The 19,084-nt window shown below is 42.3% G+C and overlaps 1 protein-coding gene across 1 annotated transcript in view; it reads left to right on the forward strand.

Moving 5' to 3' along the window:
* The first annotated feature begins 7,510 nt into the window (after nt 1-7,510).
* MRPL48 (mitochondrial ribosomal protein L48) overlaps nt 7,511-19,084 on the forward strand; it is a 51,225-nt gene continuing 39,651 nt past the window's right edge. The window contains exons 1-2 of the mRNA XM_079787274.1: nt 7,511-7,664; nt 17,883-17,935. Coding sequence (XP_079643400.1) covers nt 7,644-7,664; nt 17,883-17,935 — 74 coding nt within the window. The 5' untranslated portion in view covers nt 7,511-7,643. The remainder of the gene's footprint in view (nt 7,665-17,882; nt 17,936-19,084) is intronic.

Here is a 19,084-nt window from a genome sequence, read left to right on the forward strand (position 1 = left end):
GTAATATTAAAAGTAAAAAACTTAGGATCCAATGGTACATCTTTATAATAGACTAGGAGCCCGTTGCACGAAGTTTCGTGCAATAGACTTTTCCTTCACCTGGCTGCCGGCACCAGTTATCCGCCAGCAGCAGTTTTCCTCTGGCCACCCGCCGATCAGAGCGCCTCCCGCCAGCACGATCGGCCACCCCGAGAGGAACTCCGATCGGGAGGCGCTCCGATCGGGCGGGTGGCCAGAGGAAAACTACTGCTGGTGGAAAACTGGTGCCAGCAGCCACGCAATCGGCCACCAGCGTCTTCCGCAGCGCGGGCATTTAAGCTGGCGGGAGGAGCGGGGGCGAGTCCCCGCCCCCCGCTCCTACCGCCAGCCAATCGGCCACCCTGAGTCCCGCCCCCCGCGCCTCCAGCCAGCCCAATCGTGGGCGTAGCGGAGTGATGGTAATTTGCATATTACCATTTTATTAGGTATGAATATTGTGCAGCTATAAAATGATATTTGCAATGCATTTTAATAAACTAGGGAACAGTTTATATCAGAATATACTGGAAACAAAAATGCCTCTAAAATTGGAAGCAGTCTATATTGAAACTATTTTTAAAAGGAGAAATACAATGAAATGTTAATATCCTGATTGTCTTTGGCTGGTGTGGATTTTTTGTTTTGTTTTAATTTACTTTTTGGTCTTTTCCACATTTTTACAGTATATTTTTCTTTTTTTAAAGGAAGGCTCTCAGAGACTCAATTAGAAGCTTATCATGAGAACCATTTGATTAGTAAACCTTGGGTGCAAAGTGTTAGTGTTCTTCGGCAAGTCCAATGTTCGTCCACAAATATTCCTGGTGCCTCCTCTATGTCCATGCTATAAAGATGCTGAGAGAAACACAATGCTGAATCAGACAAGGATTCTAAAATCAGGAGCAAGCCCTGGTGATCAGAGAAACACATCTGCAAATAACTATAATACAAATGAAAAGTCCAGAAGGGAGTGTAGGAAAAGATGGTGAACAGAGTTATCAGTGTAGAAGCAAAGGGTATATAAGTAGGAGTAGCTGGAATGGTAAATTGGAGATAAATCATAAGAGCTATGAATGCCAAGATAAGAAGTGTTGTTAAATTGGAGGGCCGTCCGTATGTAGCTATTGAAGCCTTTGCTTTGTTTTTATCTATTTTTGGTTTCATTTATTTGTTTGTATTTTTATTTTTTAATCCTTACTCAAGGATATTTTTTCCATTGATTTTTAAAGAGAGTGGAAGGGAGAGGGCGAGACAGAGAGAAACACCGATATGAGAGAGACACAATGATTGGTTGCCTCCCACCTGCTCCCGACCAGGGCTGGGAGCCTGCAACTGAGGTATGTGCCCTGGACCGGAATCTAAGCCAGGACCCTTCAGTCCACGGGCCCACTGAGCAAAACTGGCTAGGGCTTTACTTATTTATTTATTTGTTTGTTGTTTATCTATTTTGGTTTTAAATCATGATCTTCATGATCTGAGCTTCAGGAAGGCTACCTTTGGAAATGAACTAGAATATGAATGAGACTAAAGGCTGGTAGATGAATTAGAAGCCAGCACAACAGTTCAGATGAGAGACAGTGAAAGTGGATGTTGGGAAGTAGATGTGAAGGTAAAGAAGAGGAGGCATTCGCCCAGCTGGTGTGGCTCAGTGGTTGAGCATTGACCCATGAACCAGGAGGTCACAGTTCGATTCCCAGTCAGGATATATGCCTAGGTTGCAGGATCCGTCCCCAGTGTGGGGCATGCAGGAGGCAGTGGATCAATGATTCTCTCTCATCATTGATGTTCCTATCTCTCTTTCTCTCTGAAATCAACAAAAATATATTATTTTAAAAAAAAGGAGGAGGCATTCAAATAAGAACAGAGAGGATAGTTGAAAATGAAGGTTAGAAGCTCCTATTTCACTAGGTCAAGGAGGTATTACTATTTTCTGAGGAATTTATTTCAAAATTGGCCTCCCCATCATGATTTTGTAAAATCTGCACCTGTGTCTCCTAATCTCAGACTGCCAGGCAGGAGGACTACACTAGTTTGTTAGAATGAAATTAAGGATTTTCTGTTTCTACTTTTTAAAAATATGTTTTTATTGATTTTTAGAGAGAGAGGAAGGGTGAGGGATAGAGAGATAGAAACATCAATGAGAGAGAAACATCCATCAGCTGCTTCCTGCCCTCCTGCACACCCCTTACTGGGGATCAAGCCTGCCCTGACTGGGAATTGACAATGACCTTTTGGTTCATGGGTTGACTCTCAACCATTGAGCCACACTGGCCGGGCTCTGTTTCTATTTTTCAATACACTTGTGATATCTGGGGCTTGGGCAGCAACAACTACAAAGGATTCTTCCTAGTTCATTAGAAAAGTTTTTCTTATGTTGAGTCATGCTGTAAGCTATAAAAGGTGGTGTAAGCTATTAAAGGGATGGGAACAAGGGCGAGAGGATTGCCTCTCAGGTGCCCATAAGGATTCAGTGCCCTTATGCTGGAGGATCTTTGTGCAGTAGGTCTTCTCCCAGTAACCTGAACATGGGTTCTGGGCTTCTAGGAAGATTCTCGACTGAGTTGTACACCTTGCTGCTTGGTGAGTGGTTCTCTGTACAATTTCTCCCTTCCTCCTTACAGGCTTCTATGACCTCACTAACCACTTGAGCTTTCCTCTTGCAGCCTCTTTCATCATCCTTTCTCCTCTCCAGGGCCAGGCAATCCCCACTCCCTCAGCCATCCCTGCACAAGCAGAAAACTCCTGGTAAAGTCTGGGGAGTGAGCACCATCCCTTTCTGATTTTTCCTGCGTTGCCAGCTCTCTTCCACCTATGGCCTTGTATCATTTTTTTCTTTTAAGTATGGTTTTCTTTGTACTAAAACCATACCAAAAAAAAGAAGTAGAAGCAGAAAAATCCTACTGAAGCTAAAATAGTTTTCAATTGGAGTTAGCTTAATACCTATATTTTCACTTATGCCATAAATGAGAGCTATTGTGTCACCCTTGGGAAACTTTTTATAATAGGTACCATGGAAGTATTACTTGAAAGGAAGTTTAACTTGAGATCAAACATATTCCTTTAAAGGTCCTCCCTTTATTCTCTCTTGTTCCCTAAGGCTTTCTCTGATGTGGTTGTGCAGAGGACTGAAATAGGTGTGTGTAGAGATTTTAAAGAGATTTTAAAGAAGGCTGGCTTGTAAAAATAAAACCAGAAAGGCAGAGTTCCTCCATGCTTTTATTTGTGGTGCAGGATCTTGGAAAATCTAAAATCCATAACAACATCTAGGAACTTTTATATATTCACTCATTCATTATTTCATTCAACATTTATTGGAGCTTCATTATGTCCTATGACCTGTGCCAAATGCTGGGGATACAAAGAAAAGGGAAGAATACTCCCTTAAGAATACCGGCTTCTGGTCAAACAGAGGGAAGACAGGGGAGAGTGGGGTGGTGGGTAAGGGATCAACCAAAGGACTTGTATGCATGCATATAAGCATAACCAGTGGACACAGACAATAGGGGGGAGGGGTGAAGGCCTGAGCTGGGGGGCGGGGATGGTCTGGGAGAGGTCAAGGGGGGGGAAGGAGACATATGTAATACTTTCATGTGTAATACTTACAATAAAGAATTTAAAATATATAAAAAATAAAATAGAAAAATCAATTATTTAAAATAGAATACCAGCTTCTGTACAAAGATGAATGAACAAAGATTGGGAGACATCTGCCTAGAGGGGGAGGAGAAAGTTACGGGACTGAAGAAGAAGCTGGTGCTTCAGTGCATTTAGCTACCATTCTTAACCATTCTTATCTAGGAAAGGCTGATTTCATTGTCAATTCCTCATTAAAGTTGCTTATGACCCAAATTTGTGTGTGCTGTTGTAAGTGCCAATTCACAGAATGTTGGTTTGAGGCTTAGAGTTAGCAATGGAAGATCTCAGAGCTTCTAATTTGTTTTTGGTGTTGTTGACCATAAGAAGGGACTTCCAGAGCTAAAAATCTTTTGTGTTGCCCTGTATTTGTTATGTACCAGTTGTTTAAGCTTAGGCAAGCCATCTATCTTCTTCCCTTCATCTACAAAGTGAGAAAACATACCTATCCCATGACACTTATGATGAAGTTTCATAAGGTTTATGTAAACAAATAGTTACAAGACACTGTGTTGAAGGCATGAATAATGGGCTGTGCACGTTACAGTGTGGAGGGACCACGTGATTCCTATGAAGTGAATGTGAGAGGAAAGGTAACATTTAACCCTTTGCACTCGCTTGCTTTTTTCTCGATTCCTTTATTCTAATGCTAACCGTGTCGAGTCACACTCGACATCCGAGTGCAAAAGGTTAATAAGTATTGGCAAGAATGTGGAGAAAAGGAAACCCTTACACACTGTTGGTAGGAATGTAAATTAGTATAGCTCAGTGATGGCGAACCTATGACACGCATGTCAGCACTGACACGCGTAGCCATTTCTGATGACACGGGGCCACTGAGGTGGCCACATGCCGAGGATGAAACATTTGCTGCTCCTGAGGATGAAACATTTGCGAAATAATGTTTTTTCCTCAAAGTGACACACTACCCGAGTTATGCTCAGTTTTTTGGCGAAGTTTGACACACCAAACTCAAAAGGTTGCCCATCACTGGTATAGCTGTTATGGAAAGCAGTATAAAATATATATAAAGTATACTAGAGGCCTGGTGCATGAAATTCGTACATGGGGGGAGGAGGGGAGGTGTGTCCCTCAGCCCAGCCTGCAGCCTCTGCAATATGAGATCCCTCTCACAATCCAGGACTGCTGGCTCTCAACCACTCGCCTGCCTGCCTGCCTGATTGCCCCTAACCGCTTCTGCCTGCCAGCCTGATCACCCCCTAACCACTCCCCTGCCAGCCTGATCGACACCTAACTGCTCCCCCGCCGGCCCGATTGCCCCTAACTGCCCTCCCCTGCCGGCCTGGTCACCCCTAACTGCCCTCCCCTGCCGGCCTGGTCTCCCCCAACTCCCCTCCCCTGCAGGCCTGGTCCCCCCCAACTGCCCTCCCCTGCAGGCCTGGTCACCCCCAACTCCCCTCCCCTGCAGGCCTGCTCGCCTTCAACTCCCCTCCCCTGCAGTCCCTGCCAGCCTGGTCCCCCCAAACTGCCCTCCCCTGCAGGCCTGGTCTCCCCCAACTCCCCTCCCCTGCAGGCCCTGCCAGCCTGGTCCCCCCCAACTGCCCTCCCCTGCAGGCCTGGTCACTCCCAACTTCCCTCCCCTGCAGGCCCTTCCAGCCTGGTCACCCCTAACTGCCCTCCCCTGCAGGCCTGATCACCCCCAACTGCCCTCCCTTGCAGGCCTGGTCCCCCTTAACTGCCCTCCCCTGCTGGCCATCTTGTGGTGGCCATCTTGTGTCCACATGGGGGTGGCCATCTTTGATCACATGGGGGCGGCCATCTTGGGTGTTGGAGTGATGGTCAATTTGCATATTACCTCTTTATTATATAGGATATAAAATGGGGAGATTACACCAGCCTTTAAAAAGAAGGAAAACCAGCCCCAGCCAGTGTGGCTCAGTTGGTTGGACATCACCAAGAGATTGCTGGTTTGATTCCTGGTCAGGACACATGCCTGGATTGTGGCATGCAGGAGGCAGCTGATGTTCCTCTCTTCTCCCTTCCTCACTCTCTAAAAATCAATAATCTATTCTTTAAATTTTAAAAAGAAGGAAAACCTGTCATTTGCAACAACATGGATGAACCTGGAGGACCTTATGCTAAATGAAATAAGCCATGCACAGAAAGACAAATACTCCCTGATCTCATTTATATATGGAATCTAAAATAGTCAAATTCACAGAAGCAAAGTATAGAATGGTGGTTACCAGGGCTTGGTGTGGGGTGAGGGGTGAGGGAGAGAATAGGAGATGTTGTTCAAAGGTTACAAAGTTCCAGTTATATAGGATGAATAAGTCTAGAGACCTAATGTACAGCATGATGACTCTAGTTAAAAATACTGTATTAAATACTAGAAATGCTAAGACTGTAGATTTTAGGTGTTCTCATCACATACAAAAAAGGTAACTATGTAAGGAGTTGATATTTTAACTAGCTTAACTGTAATAATCATTCCACTATGTATATCAAATCATCATATTAGGCACCTTAAATATATACTTGTTTTTGTTATTCCTCACCTGAGGATATTTTTCCACCAATTTTTTTTAGAGAGAGTGGAAGGGAGGAAGAGAGACAGAGAGAGAAACATCAATGTGAGAGAGACACATCAATTAGTTGCTGACCAGAGCCAGGGATTGAGCTTGCAAACAAGGTACATGCTCTTGAACTTGACCAGAATCAAACCCGGGACCCTTCAGTCTGCTGTCCGATGTTCTATCCACTGAGCAAAACTGGCTCAGGCAAATATATACATTTTAAAAAAAAGTGGCTCATAGAGATCAGTAGGGAGACCAAGTCATAAACAGTTATAAAGCAATGGAGATTTCCAATCACAGACACAAAAACTCTGTGTATGAAGGAAGTACTTGGTCACATAAAGGCAGTATCAAGTGAAAAAAAAGGTGAACATCAAGTGAAATAACAAATATGCAGTTATTTTTATTGTTGCTTTTATTATTATTATTATTATTATTATTGCTGCTACTACTACTGTTTTGTTATTATTGTTGTTCTTAGCAAGGTGTAAAAACTGGTAAATATGATTGGGGCTTCAGTGATAGGGAGTCTGGTTTGTTGTCAGAAGCCCTGTCAAGATTTTTTATCCTATTGCTTTATCAATCCTTCCTAGGCTTAAATTCTAAGGAGCTACAAAGGGCTATGTAGGTAAACTGAGGCAGAGTTTCTAAGCGACTATCTAAAGAGGTAAATTCACAGTTAAGTACCTAGCATAATGCATTGCCCATAGTGGTCACTCTAAAGAATAGTTATTATCAACTATTATTATTTTTTAGAGAGAGGGAGAAAGAAACATTGATTTGTTTTTCCACTTATTTATGCATTCACTGGTTGATTGTTGTACATGTCCTGACGGGGATCGAACCAGCAATCTTGGCATATTGGCACATTGCTCTAACTAACTGAGGTATCCTTTCAGGGCTACAAGGCAAGTGAATGTCAGAAAAGCTTACTTATGATTAATCAGCTTTTATTTTATTTATTTATTTATTTATTTATTTATTTATTTATTTATTTTTGGGCGGGGAGGATTAATAAGCTTTGAAACAGAGGTTAGAAGTCTGCTCTCCATGTCCTGTGCTAGGCGCCTGAATGAATTAATCAGACAGGATCTCAGTCCTTGAGGAACTCAGAATCAAATATGGGAAAGAGGCAGAAGCAACATATAGTATGGTAGACAAAACAGCAGAATTGTGTGCCACATATCTGGGCGACAAGAGATAGCAATTAATTCTGCGTGGAGAAAGCAGTGAAGGTGATACTTGAGCTGTAGCGAGGGCGGAGTCTGCAGAGGATTTCTGGACATCAAGTCTCAGAAGCTGCCGGAACCAAGGTGCTGCGGGAATTGAGTGAGTCTCGGTCGGATATTGTTACGGGACCCGATCAAGGCCAGCCCGTCAGTGTTGTGAGCCGCCCGGGGACTGCGGCTGCTTGGGTTGATTTTCATTTTGCACAATAACAGGCCGCAGCAGCAAAGGATGAACGGAACTCTGAGGAAGGTAACGTGGGTTCCACGCACGCCGAGCGCGGGGGAGGTGGGGGGGAGAGCAGGGCTGGGAGGTGGCCCGGACGATCACCGCCTCTGCAGACATCCGGGTATAGAAAATGGCGAAAACGAGGCTCTTCCCGGCAGCACATGCGGCGCCTTGTAATCAAAGCGTTGCGCTCCCTCCTCTCCACTCCGGGTGCCCTCGGCCGCACGGTTCTGCGCGCCACGCAATTCTACCCTCGCCGCCCAGTGGCCTGAAAAGAGAAGGTCCCCTCCATGGGAGTCACCACACCAGGATAGGTCCCAGTATGACTTAGAGCAGGTCATTTTATTTTTGTATTAACTCATCAAGTTCCAGAATTTTTTCTAAGAATACTGTTTTTTACTTGTTGAACTGATTGGGATGTGAGGCCACTTGGCGGTAAGGGAAGGGTGGTAATAAAATACATGTTTACTTATGAAACCTTAAGTGACTGCAGTAAAACCATAAGAACCACTATAAAGGCATTCCTTGGCCTTCCCTTGTCCTCTTAACAGGTCGAACAGATTTCAGTTGTGCTCTTTCAGTTGTATCATGCTTCTCAGAATAATAACTTATTTTTCAGTAATTTATGTCAAAATTTTATTTTAGGTATTAATTGTGGAGACTATAGTTCCATGATGCACAGATTAGCATGTTCATTGCTGCTCATGGATCTACTAGTAATTATCTTGGGGCAGCCCCTGAATTTCTCTAGCTTTGTTTCCTTAAGGGCCCAAGCCTCACTTCATTCTGTGTGAAATAACTCGCTGTTTGTTCACTTTAGCCAAATTGTGAGAATTGGGCCAGATCTAGTAAAAGGAGAATAGAAAAAAATCAGAAAGTTTCAAACTTCTTTAGTTAAAGACAGTCAGATAGATTGGTGACTCCATGCACCTTCTCTGTTTGCCTTGATTCTGAGGAATGCTGAAAGGGAGGGATCATTTTTCAAGGAATATGTTTTTGACCATTCTGTACTCCAGGGGAGCCCATGGAAATCTGTCCTTAGGCCATCACTTAAGGGCATATAGTCTGATGCCACTGCCCCTTCTAGACCCCTTCGTAGACTATTTCATCTGCCCGCTGCTTTGTCCTTTATTTGCCAAATGCTTAATTCCTGATCCTTGATCTTGTGGAGCCTTCTCATTTGAAGTGCCCTCACCACCTATCCAAATGCTCCATCCTTCAGGCCCAGTTCACCTCATCTTTTCCACAAAATGTTTCTGATTACTCCAGCTAACGCGCCTGTTTATTTTCTGAACTCCTAACTGGTATTATGTTTTGACACCTAATCATGTGCAGTCTTATGACCATCCTTGTCTCAGCCTGTCTGGGAGTGTTAGTTAATACTTTACAGTTACAGAGAAAACCAATGGGGTTCTCTCTCTTGCTAGTTGTATGACCTTAGGCAGGTTATTTGACCTCTCTCTGCTTCAGTTTCACATCTGTAAAATGCGTATCGTGATGCCCACTATATGAAATTGTTGTTTATAATCTAAGAGATTATAGAAGATAATGTAAGACTACTTTGTAAGGTATGAAGGACTATACAAATAGGAATGTTGACATTATTCTATAATTAATAAATGGCTTCATCTGCATAATTTAATTTGATCTTCATAATATTTTAAGATGATCCTAGCAGGTACAAGATGAGGATATGGACGCTACTAGCACTGCCTGGTACATAATAGGTTCTCAACTGTTTTCCTGAATGCTTGAATGAATGAACTCCTTGCTATAGGACAATAGCCTCTTAAGTGGTAGTACTGAGACAACAGCCTAGATTTTACCTCTCTAAGACCCCACTGCCTTTCCTTTTCTGAGTATTTCACATCTCCTTACTTTGATACTAATCTTGGTTTTCCTAATCTGTGAAATGAAGAATGAAACAACCTTCCCAGTTGTCAATCCTTCCTTTTTTGTGACCTATACAGTCCATCATACTGATCTCACATTGCAATGTAATAAATAATTTGTACATCCGTCATCCTCACTAGAAATATTTAAAGGTAGGCAACTGTATTTTCTTCATGTCTGTATGTACTCATCTATAGTAGGTACCTGATAAATATTGAATGAATAAGTGATTGAATAAATGTTGACATTACATGGTATCTACTTGGCAGAGCTAAGAATAGTACTTCAAACTCCTAGCTCAATTATCTTTCTTTGGGACTCTAAGACATTTTTAGCTTATAATAATCTCAAATTTTAGATGAGTGAGAAGCCTAGCTTTACTGGAATAATACTGGATGGAATCATATACCTCCTTGGGTCAGTAGAAGTAGTACAGGCCTGGCCTGTGTTGCTCAGTGGTTTAGCATCGACCTATGAATCAAGAGGTTGCCAGTTCCATTCCCAGTCAGGGCACATGCCCAGGTTGCTGGCTCAGTCCCCGGTACGAGCGTGCAGGAGGCAGCCGATCGATGTTTCTATCTCTCTTTCCCTTCTCTCTCTGAAATTAATAAACACCAATAGAGATAGATGTTTCTATCGCTCTCTCCCTTCCTCTCTCTCTGACATAAAAAACATTTTAAAAAAGTAGTAGAACAGGGTGAATCTGACTAAGACACTAATGCTGATTTTCATCAAACCCAGAATACATATTGATTGATCAAGATGACAGCCCAGAAAGAGCAACTCAACTATGGGTACAGATCTCATAGTTCAAGTGAAACCATTGAGGGCTAACATGGAGCAGAGTTCATATGAATAAGTGACAAATCAACAGACATGAATTAGGAGGACATAAGAAGATAGGAAATAGGAAACAAATGTACAGTGCCTAGAAGGGCAGGGGGTCCAAAATCCCTGGAAAATTGTCAAGAAGTTCACTATATCCTGGTCACTACTAGAGTGTAAGTGGAGAACAGGGACATTTTTCTATTTTGTGCATGGTTTTATCTTCAGCACCCGTCACACACTAAGATATATATTGTTTAGTAAATGAGGAGCTGAACAATCACCACCGCTATCATCAATGCTACTTATTCTACTATTAACAATGTGCCTTGCACTTGCTAAGCCCTTTTTATATATTATCTAATTTAATCATATAAACAATTCTATGAGGTAAATATTTTTATAACCTCTTTAGAGATATAGAAGTAAGGTTTGGAGGCATTTATTAATTCGACCAGTAAATATTTATTGAGCCCAGCTGGTGTAGCTCAGTGGCTGAGCGTCGACCTATGAACCAGGAGATCACAGTTCGATTCCCAGCCAGGTTGCAGGCTTGATGCCCGGTTTGGGGCCATGCAGGAGACAGCTGATCAATGATTTTCATCATGGATGTTTCTGTCTCTCTTCCTCTCTCTCTCTGAAATCAATTAAAAAATATTTTTAAAAATGTTTATTGAGCACTTGCTATGTGTAGAAAATGTGCTAGTTGCTGGGATGTAGCTTTTCCTGTTTTCATGGAACTTGTATTCCATGAAAGAGGCAGATGAATTAAATATGTAACTTTGTGTGATAAATGCCACAAAAGAAAGATTCTGGGTGTTGTATGGATGTGTAACAGCAGGATCCAAGCAAGTCTGCACCGTCAGGAAAGTATTCTTGAGGTTGTTACATGACTATGACTTAAAGAATGATAGAACATTTTTTTTTTTTTTATGATAGAGAGCATGTGCAAAAACCTTGAAATGAGAACACACTGGGAATTTCAGAGGGCCCAAGGAAATTGGGAGAGAAGCAGTGGGGCTTGGATCAAGGGAGAATGTGCAGAGAAGTACGGGGATGAGAGTTGGGGAGATAGTAGGGGAGTGGGCTTACAGTTCAGGAGATGACCACAGGTATTTTGAAACTGAATTTAGTCCTGGAGGACGTTAGGGAATTGGTCCGTCTAGCAGTTATGATGTGAGGCCAGCTATTTCTTTTTTTTAAAATACTGAGATATAATTCACATATCATAATATTCACCCTTTAAAAGTGGACAACTAAGTGGTTTTTAGCATATTCACAAAACTGTGCAGCTATCACCACTATCTAGTTCCAGAATATTTTCATCACTCCAAAAAAGAAACCCTGTACTCATAACAAGTCACTTATCATTCCCCAGTAGCCCTGGCAAACCCCTGGTAACCACTAATCTACTTTCTGTCTCTATGGGTTTGTCTGTTCTGGTCATTTCATATAAATGAAATCATACAGTATCTGAGGCCATGAATTCCTTAAGTGCCTTGCCTATACAGCTAGTAAAATGGAAGTGCTAATATTCAAACCCAGGTCTTTGTGAATTTATAACCTGTGCCCCTAACTGCCATAAAGACTCAGTGCAAAGACCGACTTTGATAGTCTGTCATTCTTTAAGTCATAGCCATGTAACAACCTCAACATCAGATGAGAAAGGCTAGAGGAAAACTATAAACAAAAACAGTTTTGAAAGAACTTAGAAAAAGGTCTGCTAGAACACATCTACTAGCTATGTGCATTGGGCATATTAATTCACCTTTCTGAGCTTTGGTATCCTCACAGTAAAACGGAATAGAAATATCTATCTCACAGAATCGTTGTGAGCAATAAAGGAAATGATGTTTGGCATATAGCAGGTGCTTAACAAATAGGATTATTTAGGCTATTATTAGCATATTAATTTCACTAATATGAATTGGTATTACTCTTTCAAGAGGTAAGTGGCAAAATGTCAATCATGGGCTTTGGATTCAGTCAGACTTGGGGTTGAATTCTTGGCACCTCTGACCAAGTTTATAACTTTGAGCTATGGAACCTAAGCCTCTGTATTTTCTACTACAGCACTGATAAGCTATGGTTCCATAGCTAAGAGGAACCATAGCTAATAAAAACACATTATAAAACAGACAATTATCTCAATAATGACTCTATCTTTGGTATAAAGATTAATTGAAATAATATGTGTAAAGTGCTTAGCACAAAGGATGTATTCAATAAGTAGTAGTAAAAATGCTCTTTTAAATAATATTTGTTAATATACAAATATATTCTGTTAATCTTCATAAAACACCTCTCAGTTGTTTCCTCATGGGCCCCTGACCCACTGCTGGCACCACCCACCCTGGGGCTCTGGTGTCTAAGGCTGCCCATCTATACTAATAAAAGGGTAATATGCTAATTACATTGGACATCTTCCAGACAACCTTCCAGACGTCCTTCCAGACAAAGCCACGTTGGCGGGCCGAGGCAGAGGCGGTTAGGGGTGATCAGGCTGGCAGGGGAGAGCAGTTAGGGCGATCAGGCTGGTAGGGGAGAGCAGTTAGGGGGATCAGGCAGGCAGGCAGAGTGGTTAGGGGTGATCAGGCAGGCAGGCAGGTGAGCAGTTAGGAGCCAGTGGTCCCGGATTGTGAGAGGGATGTGCAGTATCGGACCTAAACCGGCAGTCAGACGTTCCCCGAGTGGTCCCAGATTGGAGAGGGTGCAGGCTGGGCTGAGGGACCTCCCACCCATTCACGCATTTCGTGCACTGGGCCTCTAGTCCTATAGAATAAAAGCCTAATATGCAAAACAACCGAACTGCGGAACGACCGGTTGGCGGGGGTGGGTGGGGCGGGGCCGGCGAGTGAAGTGGTGCCAGGCCAGCCAAGGCGGGTGCCAGCAGGCAGAGGGAGGGGATGGCGATGGGGGGGGGGGGGCGCGGCAGCGGCGACTGGCGGCGGTGACCGCGAAAGGGTGATAGGGGGGCAGGGCTGGCTGCTCACCAGCCGGTGCTGTCCCCTGATTGGCCCGCCAGTCGCCTCTCGCAGAGGGAGGCCAGACTGCGGCTTAGGCCCCTGAGGGCTCCCGGACTGCAAGAGAGTGCAGGCTGGGCTGAGGGACCCCCCCTCCCGCCCCTGCTGAGTGCACGAAAATTCGTGGACTGGGCCTCTAGTGAACTATAAGGTTTTTCCCCCTGACTTTGCTTTTTTGGTAGCTGTGAAATCTTTCCAGTTCTTGGCTCCCAAGCTCCTGGGACAAGTATTTTTATATTCCATTGTGGCAGCTGTGTCCTCATTCATTCATTCACTAGCATGACTGCCCTCTTCTTCCATTTGCTCCAGAGCTGGAGCTGCTCTTCATTTGCTGACTGGGAGGAGGGGGTATTTGTGGATGCAGTCCCAAAATAGATTACTTTGGTCCTGATAAATAATGCTGAGCATTGCAGGGAGAGGAGCACATTTCCCAGAGCTGAAAGGAAGTAGCATTCACACCACAGTTTGAATGTCTTCCAGAAAGTTGTCAGCCTTTAAGCCTGGCTTTTAGATAATTACATCCTTTGCTATTGTAGTGACTCTGAACAATTAAAGTGAGGAAAAATCAGTCTCATCTAGATCTTCCTTCCCATCCAATGCTTCCTCTGTATGAAGTGACCCATTTAAGAATATATTCTGTTCACTGGATTTCTGTTCTGCTTGTGATGATGGTTGACAGATCTTGGGACTGGAGGAACCTTAGAGTCATTTGGTATAACTTCAGAGGGCAGCACTAGCCAAGGTACTGTTGACAAAAGGTTGCTGCCACCAATCCAACCCCAACAGGAGCCCCCAGTTTAGGATGGGGTGAAGGGGCAGAAACTTGACTCATATGAACAGCTTGCAAACCCGGGAAACACAGCCTCTGGTGGAAACTGAAAGTTCACTCCATGAAGACAAAGGGGAGGCCCCTTTATATAAAGTCCCTGCCCTGATCCCTGATAGGTCCATTTTTATGCAAATGAGGAATCCAAATTTGCACATTCTGATTGGTTCAATTAGCACTGCTCTGATTGGTCAGAATCCCATATTCTAATTGGTCATTATGGAGTTGCTCTAATTGGTCAGTAAGTATGCAAATGAGGATGTGGTTGAGCAGTTCTGATTGGATGAGGCAGGTCTCAGCCCATTGGTCAAAATACAGTTACTAGGAACTCCTTTATAATGGTTGACTCTGAACACAGTGCAGGAGGTTGGTAACTCAGTCTGTACCTTTCCCCTGAGATGCAGAGTGCATCAGAGGCCTCTGTCCCTAATGGCTGCTGTGCCCAGTTAACCATGAGTAGTCCTTTGCAGTTATTTTCCTTCTTAAGGGCCACAATATGGTGGCTAGAGGTGGGGGAGCCAGCTGGCGTCCTGTTTCCTGGGCCTCACAGTTGCCTACTCTCTGTCTTTTATGTTAGGTTAAGCATTTTGCACACATACTTTACAAAGTCTTTTAGTATCTGATTTAATTGTGATTTTTAGGATTGTCTATGTACTTTGTTCTTCCTTCCTATTTGTTCTATTCATCATGACCTCACATACTCTGGGAGACTTTTCCTAAATTTGAACATTTCCTAAGCACCAAAACATTTATTTCATTTATGTGAGAGAGGGTGTAAAATAGAAAATTATTTTCTTTGAATCAGAGAAACCTAAGATCCTATGCTAGTTTTGATAGTAGTTGTTTGGCTTTGGGTAAATTACTTAATCTCAAGTCTCCTCAACTGCAAAAATGGGATAATAATACTTATAAGGGAATTATGATTTAGACACACAAGAGGCATTCAATAGGTGGTAGCATTGCTTATCACTTCTTTCTAACCATTTATTTATTCACCAAAACAAACCTTGATTGAATGTCTACAATATGCCTAAGAGGAATATGACAGTACATTACCCTTGCCCCTAAGGATCTCTTGGTTTAGCATACTGATCTATGGGGGATGTTAAGAGTTTTAGTCAATCCTTTGAAGTGGTATGTATATTCATGCCTATATGTTTTTGTCTGGGAAGAAGGCTCATGTCTTTGAGCAAATTCTCAGCAATGTCTTTAATAACCCAAAAGCTAAGAATTTCTTCTGGCCATCTCTGCCTGGATTTCCTGCCAGAAGTGCTTGTTCATACGACTTAGTGTGACTTAATCATATAATGCTTATACTATTGCTTAGCTGTTTGATAGAAATGTATACCATATCCCCAGCCATTTAAACTATGGGATAGGGATTGTGCTTACATTTCTTGCCCAACTTTTTAAAATTGAATTTAGAGAAAGGAAGGGAGAGAGAGAGAGAGAGAGAGAGAGAGAGAGAGAAACATAGATGTGAGAGTAAAACATCCATCAGTTGCCTTCCACACATGCCAGGATTGGGTGACTGAACCTGCAACCTTGTACCCTGACCTTATGGTGTACCAGATGACACTTCACCAACCGAGCCACACCTGCCAGGGCTGTGCTTACATATTTTAACAGCTTTATTGATATATAATTCAAGTACTATACAATTCACCTATTTAAAATGTGCAATTCAATGGCTTTTAATATATTCAGAGTTGTGCAACCATCACTACAATCAATTTTAGAACATTTTCATCATCGAAAAAAAAACCCATATACCTTGGCGGTCATTCCTAGCTCTTCAGATCCTCAGCCCTAGTCAACCACTAATCCACTTTCACTATAGATTTGCCTATTCCCAGTATCCTATCTAATAAAAGGGTAATATGCAAATTAACCATCACTCAGCCACAAAGCTGGAAGTGCCCATAGTGGCTGGGGCGGGACGCTGGCGGCGTCACCCTGGCAATGTGAGCCCAGTGTCCTGAGCCCTGGCCATGCGGAGGGAGGGAGGGGCCTCTGGCCAGAGGCCGGGGCTCGGGACGCTGGCATTGCAGGCCGGACTGAAGGACACCCCCCCCGTGCACGAATTTCGTGCACCGGGCCTCTAGTTTTATATAAATGTAGTCATACAATATTTGGCCTTTGTGACTGATTTCTGTCACTTAGCATAATATTTTCAAAGTTTATCCATGTTGTTACATTTTGTTTTTATTTTTTAAATATATTTTTTTATTGATTTCACAGAGAAAGGGAGAGGGAGAGAGAGATAGAAACATCAACGATAAGGGAATCATTGATCGGCTGCCTCCTGCATGCCTCACACTGGGAATCCAGCCCACAACCCAGGCATATACCTTGACCAGGAATCGAATCGTGACCTCCTGGTTCATAGGTCGATGCTCAACCACTGAGCCATGCCAGCCGGGCACATTTTGTTTTATATTCCCTTTAATATTCAGCACAGTACAGTATTTGGCACATAATAGTCTTTTTGTTTATTTATTTGATAATAGTCTTTTTAAAAATAAACTTTATTTTATAATAGTTTTAGAATTACAGAAAAGTTGCAAAGATTGTACAGAGAATTCCCATATACCTCACATCTAGTTTTCCCTATTATTATTTTAAATTAGTATGGCACATTTTCCATAATTAATGAACTAGCATTGATATATTATTATTAAAGTCCACACTTTATTCATTATTCTTTCTTTTAAAAAAATCTGATGTCCTTTGTTTGCCCCACAATCCCATCCAGGATATTATGTTACATTTAGTTGTCATGTCTCCTTAGGCGCCTATTTTTTGTGACAGTTTCTCAGACTTTCCTTTGTTTTTGTATAACAGGCTTTTAACAAATACATATTGAAGGAATTGAAATTGTTACCCACAGTGGATAGGATTTTATCTTTATGTACCTTAAGGACATTTAATATTTATTTTCTAGTTACTTTATAAAAAGACTTCCTCTTTGTTAAATACTCCCTTCGTAAAGCTATACTGGTGATCTTTTGAGTGGGTGCCCGGTAGGACAGACTGAGATTGAAATAACTGGGGAGCGGGGAGTCTCAGGGAGAAAAGCTCCCATTTCTCCTGCCTCCTTTCATTACTGTTTTGTTGCTGTTGGTATCACTATTGCTACTATTGAGAGAAATCGTGTGTTGTAATAGAGGCATAGCCGTTGCAGTAAAACAGTCCTCTTAGCTACTTATTAGCTATAATATCTTGGGCTATAACTGCAGTGGGCCTTAGTTACCTCACCTGTAAAATTGCTTTCAAGTGTTCTGAGAATTAGGGAAGAAGTTAAGAAAGTCTGTTGCATGGTGCTTGTGCTTGGCAGAAGCATCATAGTTGTTGATCAATATTAGAAAAATAGATCAAATTAGAAAGGGGAAATAAGGTTTTTTCTTTAAAAAACAAAAAGTGCGCCCCCCAGGGGACAGCATGGAAGGGGGGCTTCTGTTTTTTGAGCATTTTCTGTAGGGGGTGGAATAAGAAAAAAAAAGATGACCTTGGTTTGCCTACATATTTAATATTAACTATAGGACAGCTTCTTTGCCTGACAAGAGACTTTGGGCCCTTTTGGTTTGTGTGCTATGAGTTCTAGCCTCTTTGTGAAGAGATGCTTGGAAGTTTATCAGTGCTTAAGATTGTCCTAACATGGCTATTTTGCTGTAGGTGCTGTGTTTGAAGAACGATATCATTTTTAAGAAAGCCTTTCCTCTCTTAAGGTAAGGATATTAATAACAATAGTTAAATATAGTTAACATTTGCATTCTGCCAGGTAGTTCACACAGCATTTTTCTTTCATCATCTACATTTGCATGTCTACTAAGCATCTTGAGCATGAACACCTCTGCCATCTTGCCTTTTTTTTTTTTTTAATTGATTTCAGAGAGGGAGAGGGAAATAGAGAATCATTCATCAGCTGCCTCCTGCACGCCTCCTTCTGGAGGTCGAGCCCACAACCTAGGCATGTGCCCTTGACTGGAATCGAACCTGGGACCCTTCAGTCCGCAGGCTGACGCTCTATCCAATGAGCCAAACCAGCTAGGGCCTGCCATCTTGCTCTTTATCCATTCTCAGTGAATGGTTAACTCCATTCATCTAGTTGCTTAGGTCAGAATCCTTGGAGTGATCCTTGACATTGTTATTTCTCTCACTCTACATCCAATTCTTTAACAAATCCTGTTGGCTCAACTTTTGAAATATAGAATTAAACCAATTTCAGGTTTCTGTTTTGCTAAACTACTATGGACCGGCTCCTTATCTTCTTAACTACAATTATGCTGCCTTCTAAGTGGTCTCACTGCCTTCACTTTTGTCTTCTATCCTTCGCACTAAAATCAGAGTGATTCTTTTGAAATCAAGTTAGCTCATGTTACTTCTCTCTCAGACTTTCCCATCTTAGTCAAGGTAAGTTCTACAGTCCTACCATGGCTTACAAGTCTTTATCTAATCTGTTCCCTCATTGTATACTACTACTTACTCACTGGCTCCCTTTCTATTCCTTGACCTAAGCACTCTCCCACCTAAGGGTCTTTGCACATTCTCCCCTCAGATAGCCATATGGTTTGTCCTCTGACTTTATTCAGGTTTGTGCCCAAATGTTATCTTTATCTCATCAGGGAGGCCTTCCCTAACTACACCTCCCATCAATCTCTATCCCCTTACCTTGCTTTATTTTTCAAAGCAGGTATCACCACCTGACACATTTTATATATATGTATGTGTATATTTATTTAAATTATCTGTCTTCCTCACCCTGCCCACTAGAATATAATCATCATATGTATAAAGACTTGCTAGTTTTGTTTATTGCTATATCCCAAGGGCCTAGAATGGTGTCTGACACATAGTAGGCATTTAATAAATATTTG

The sequence above is a fragment of the Cnephaeus nilssonii genome, assembly GCF_951640355.1.
Source record: "Cnephaeus nilssonii genome assembly, chromosome: 13".
In the NCBI taxonomy this organism is placed as follows: Eukaryota; Metazoa; Chordata; class Mammalia; order Chiroptera; family Vespertilionidae; genus Cnephaeus; species Cnephaeus nilssonii.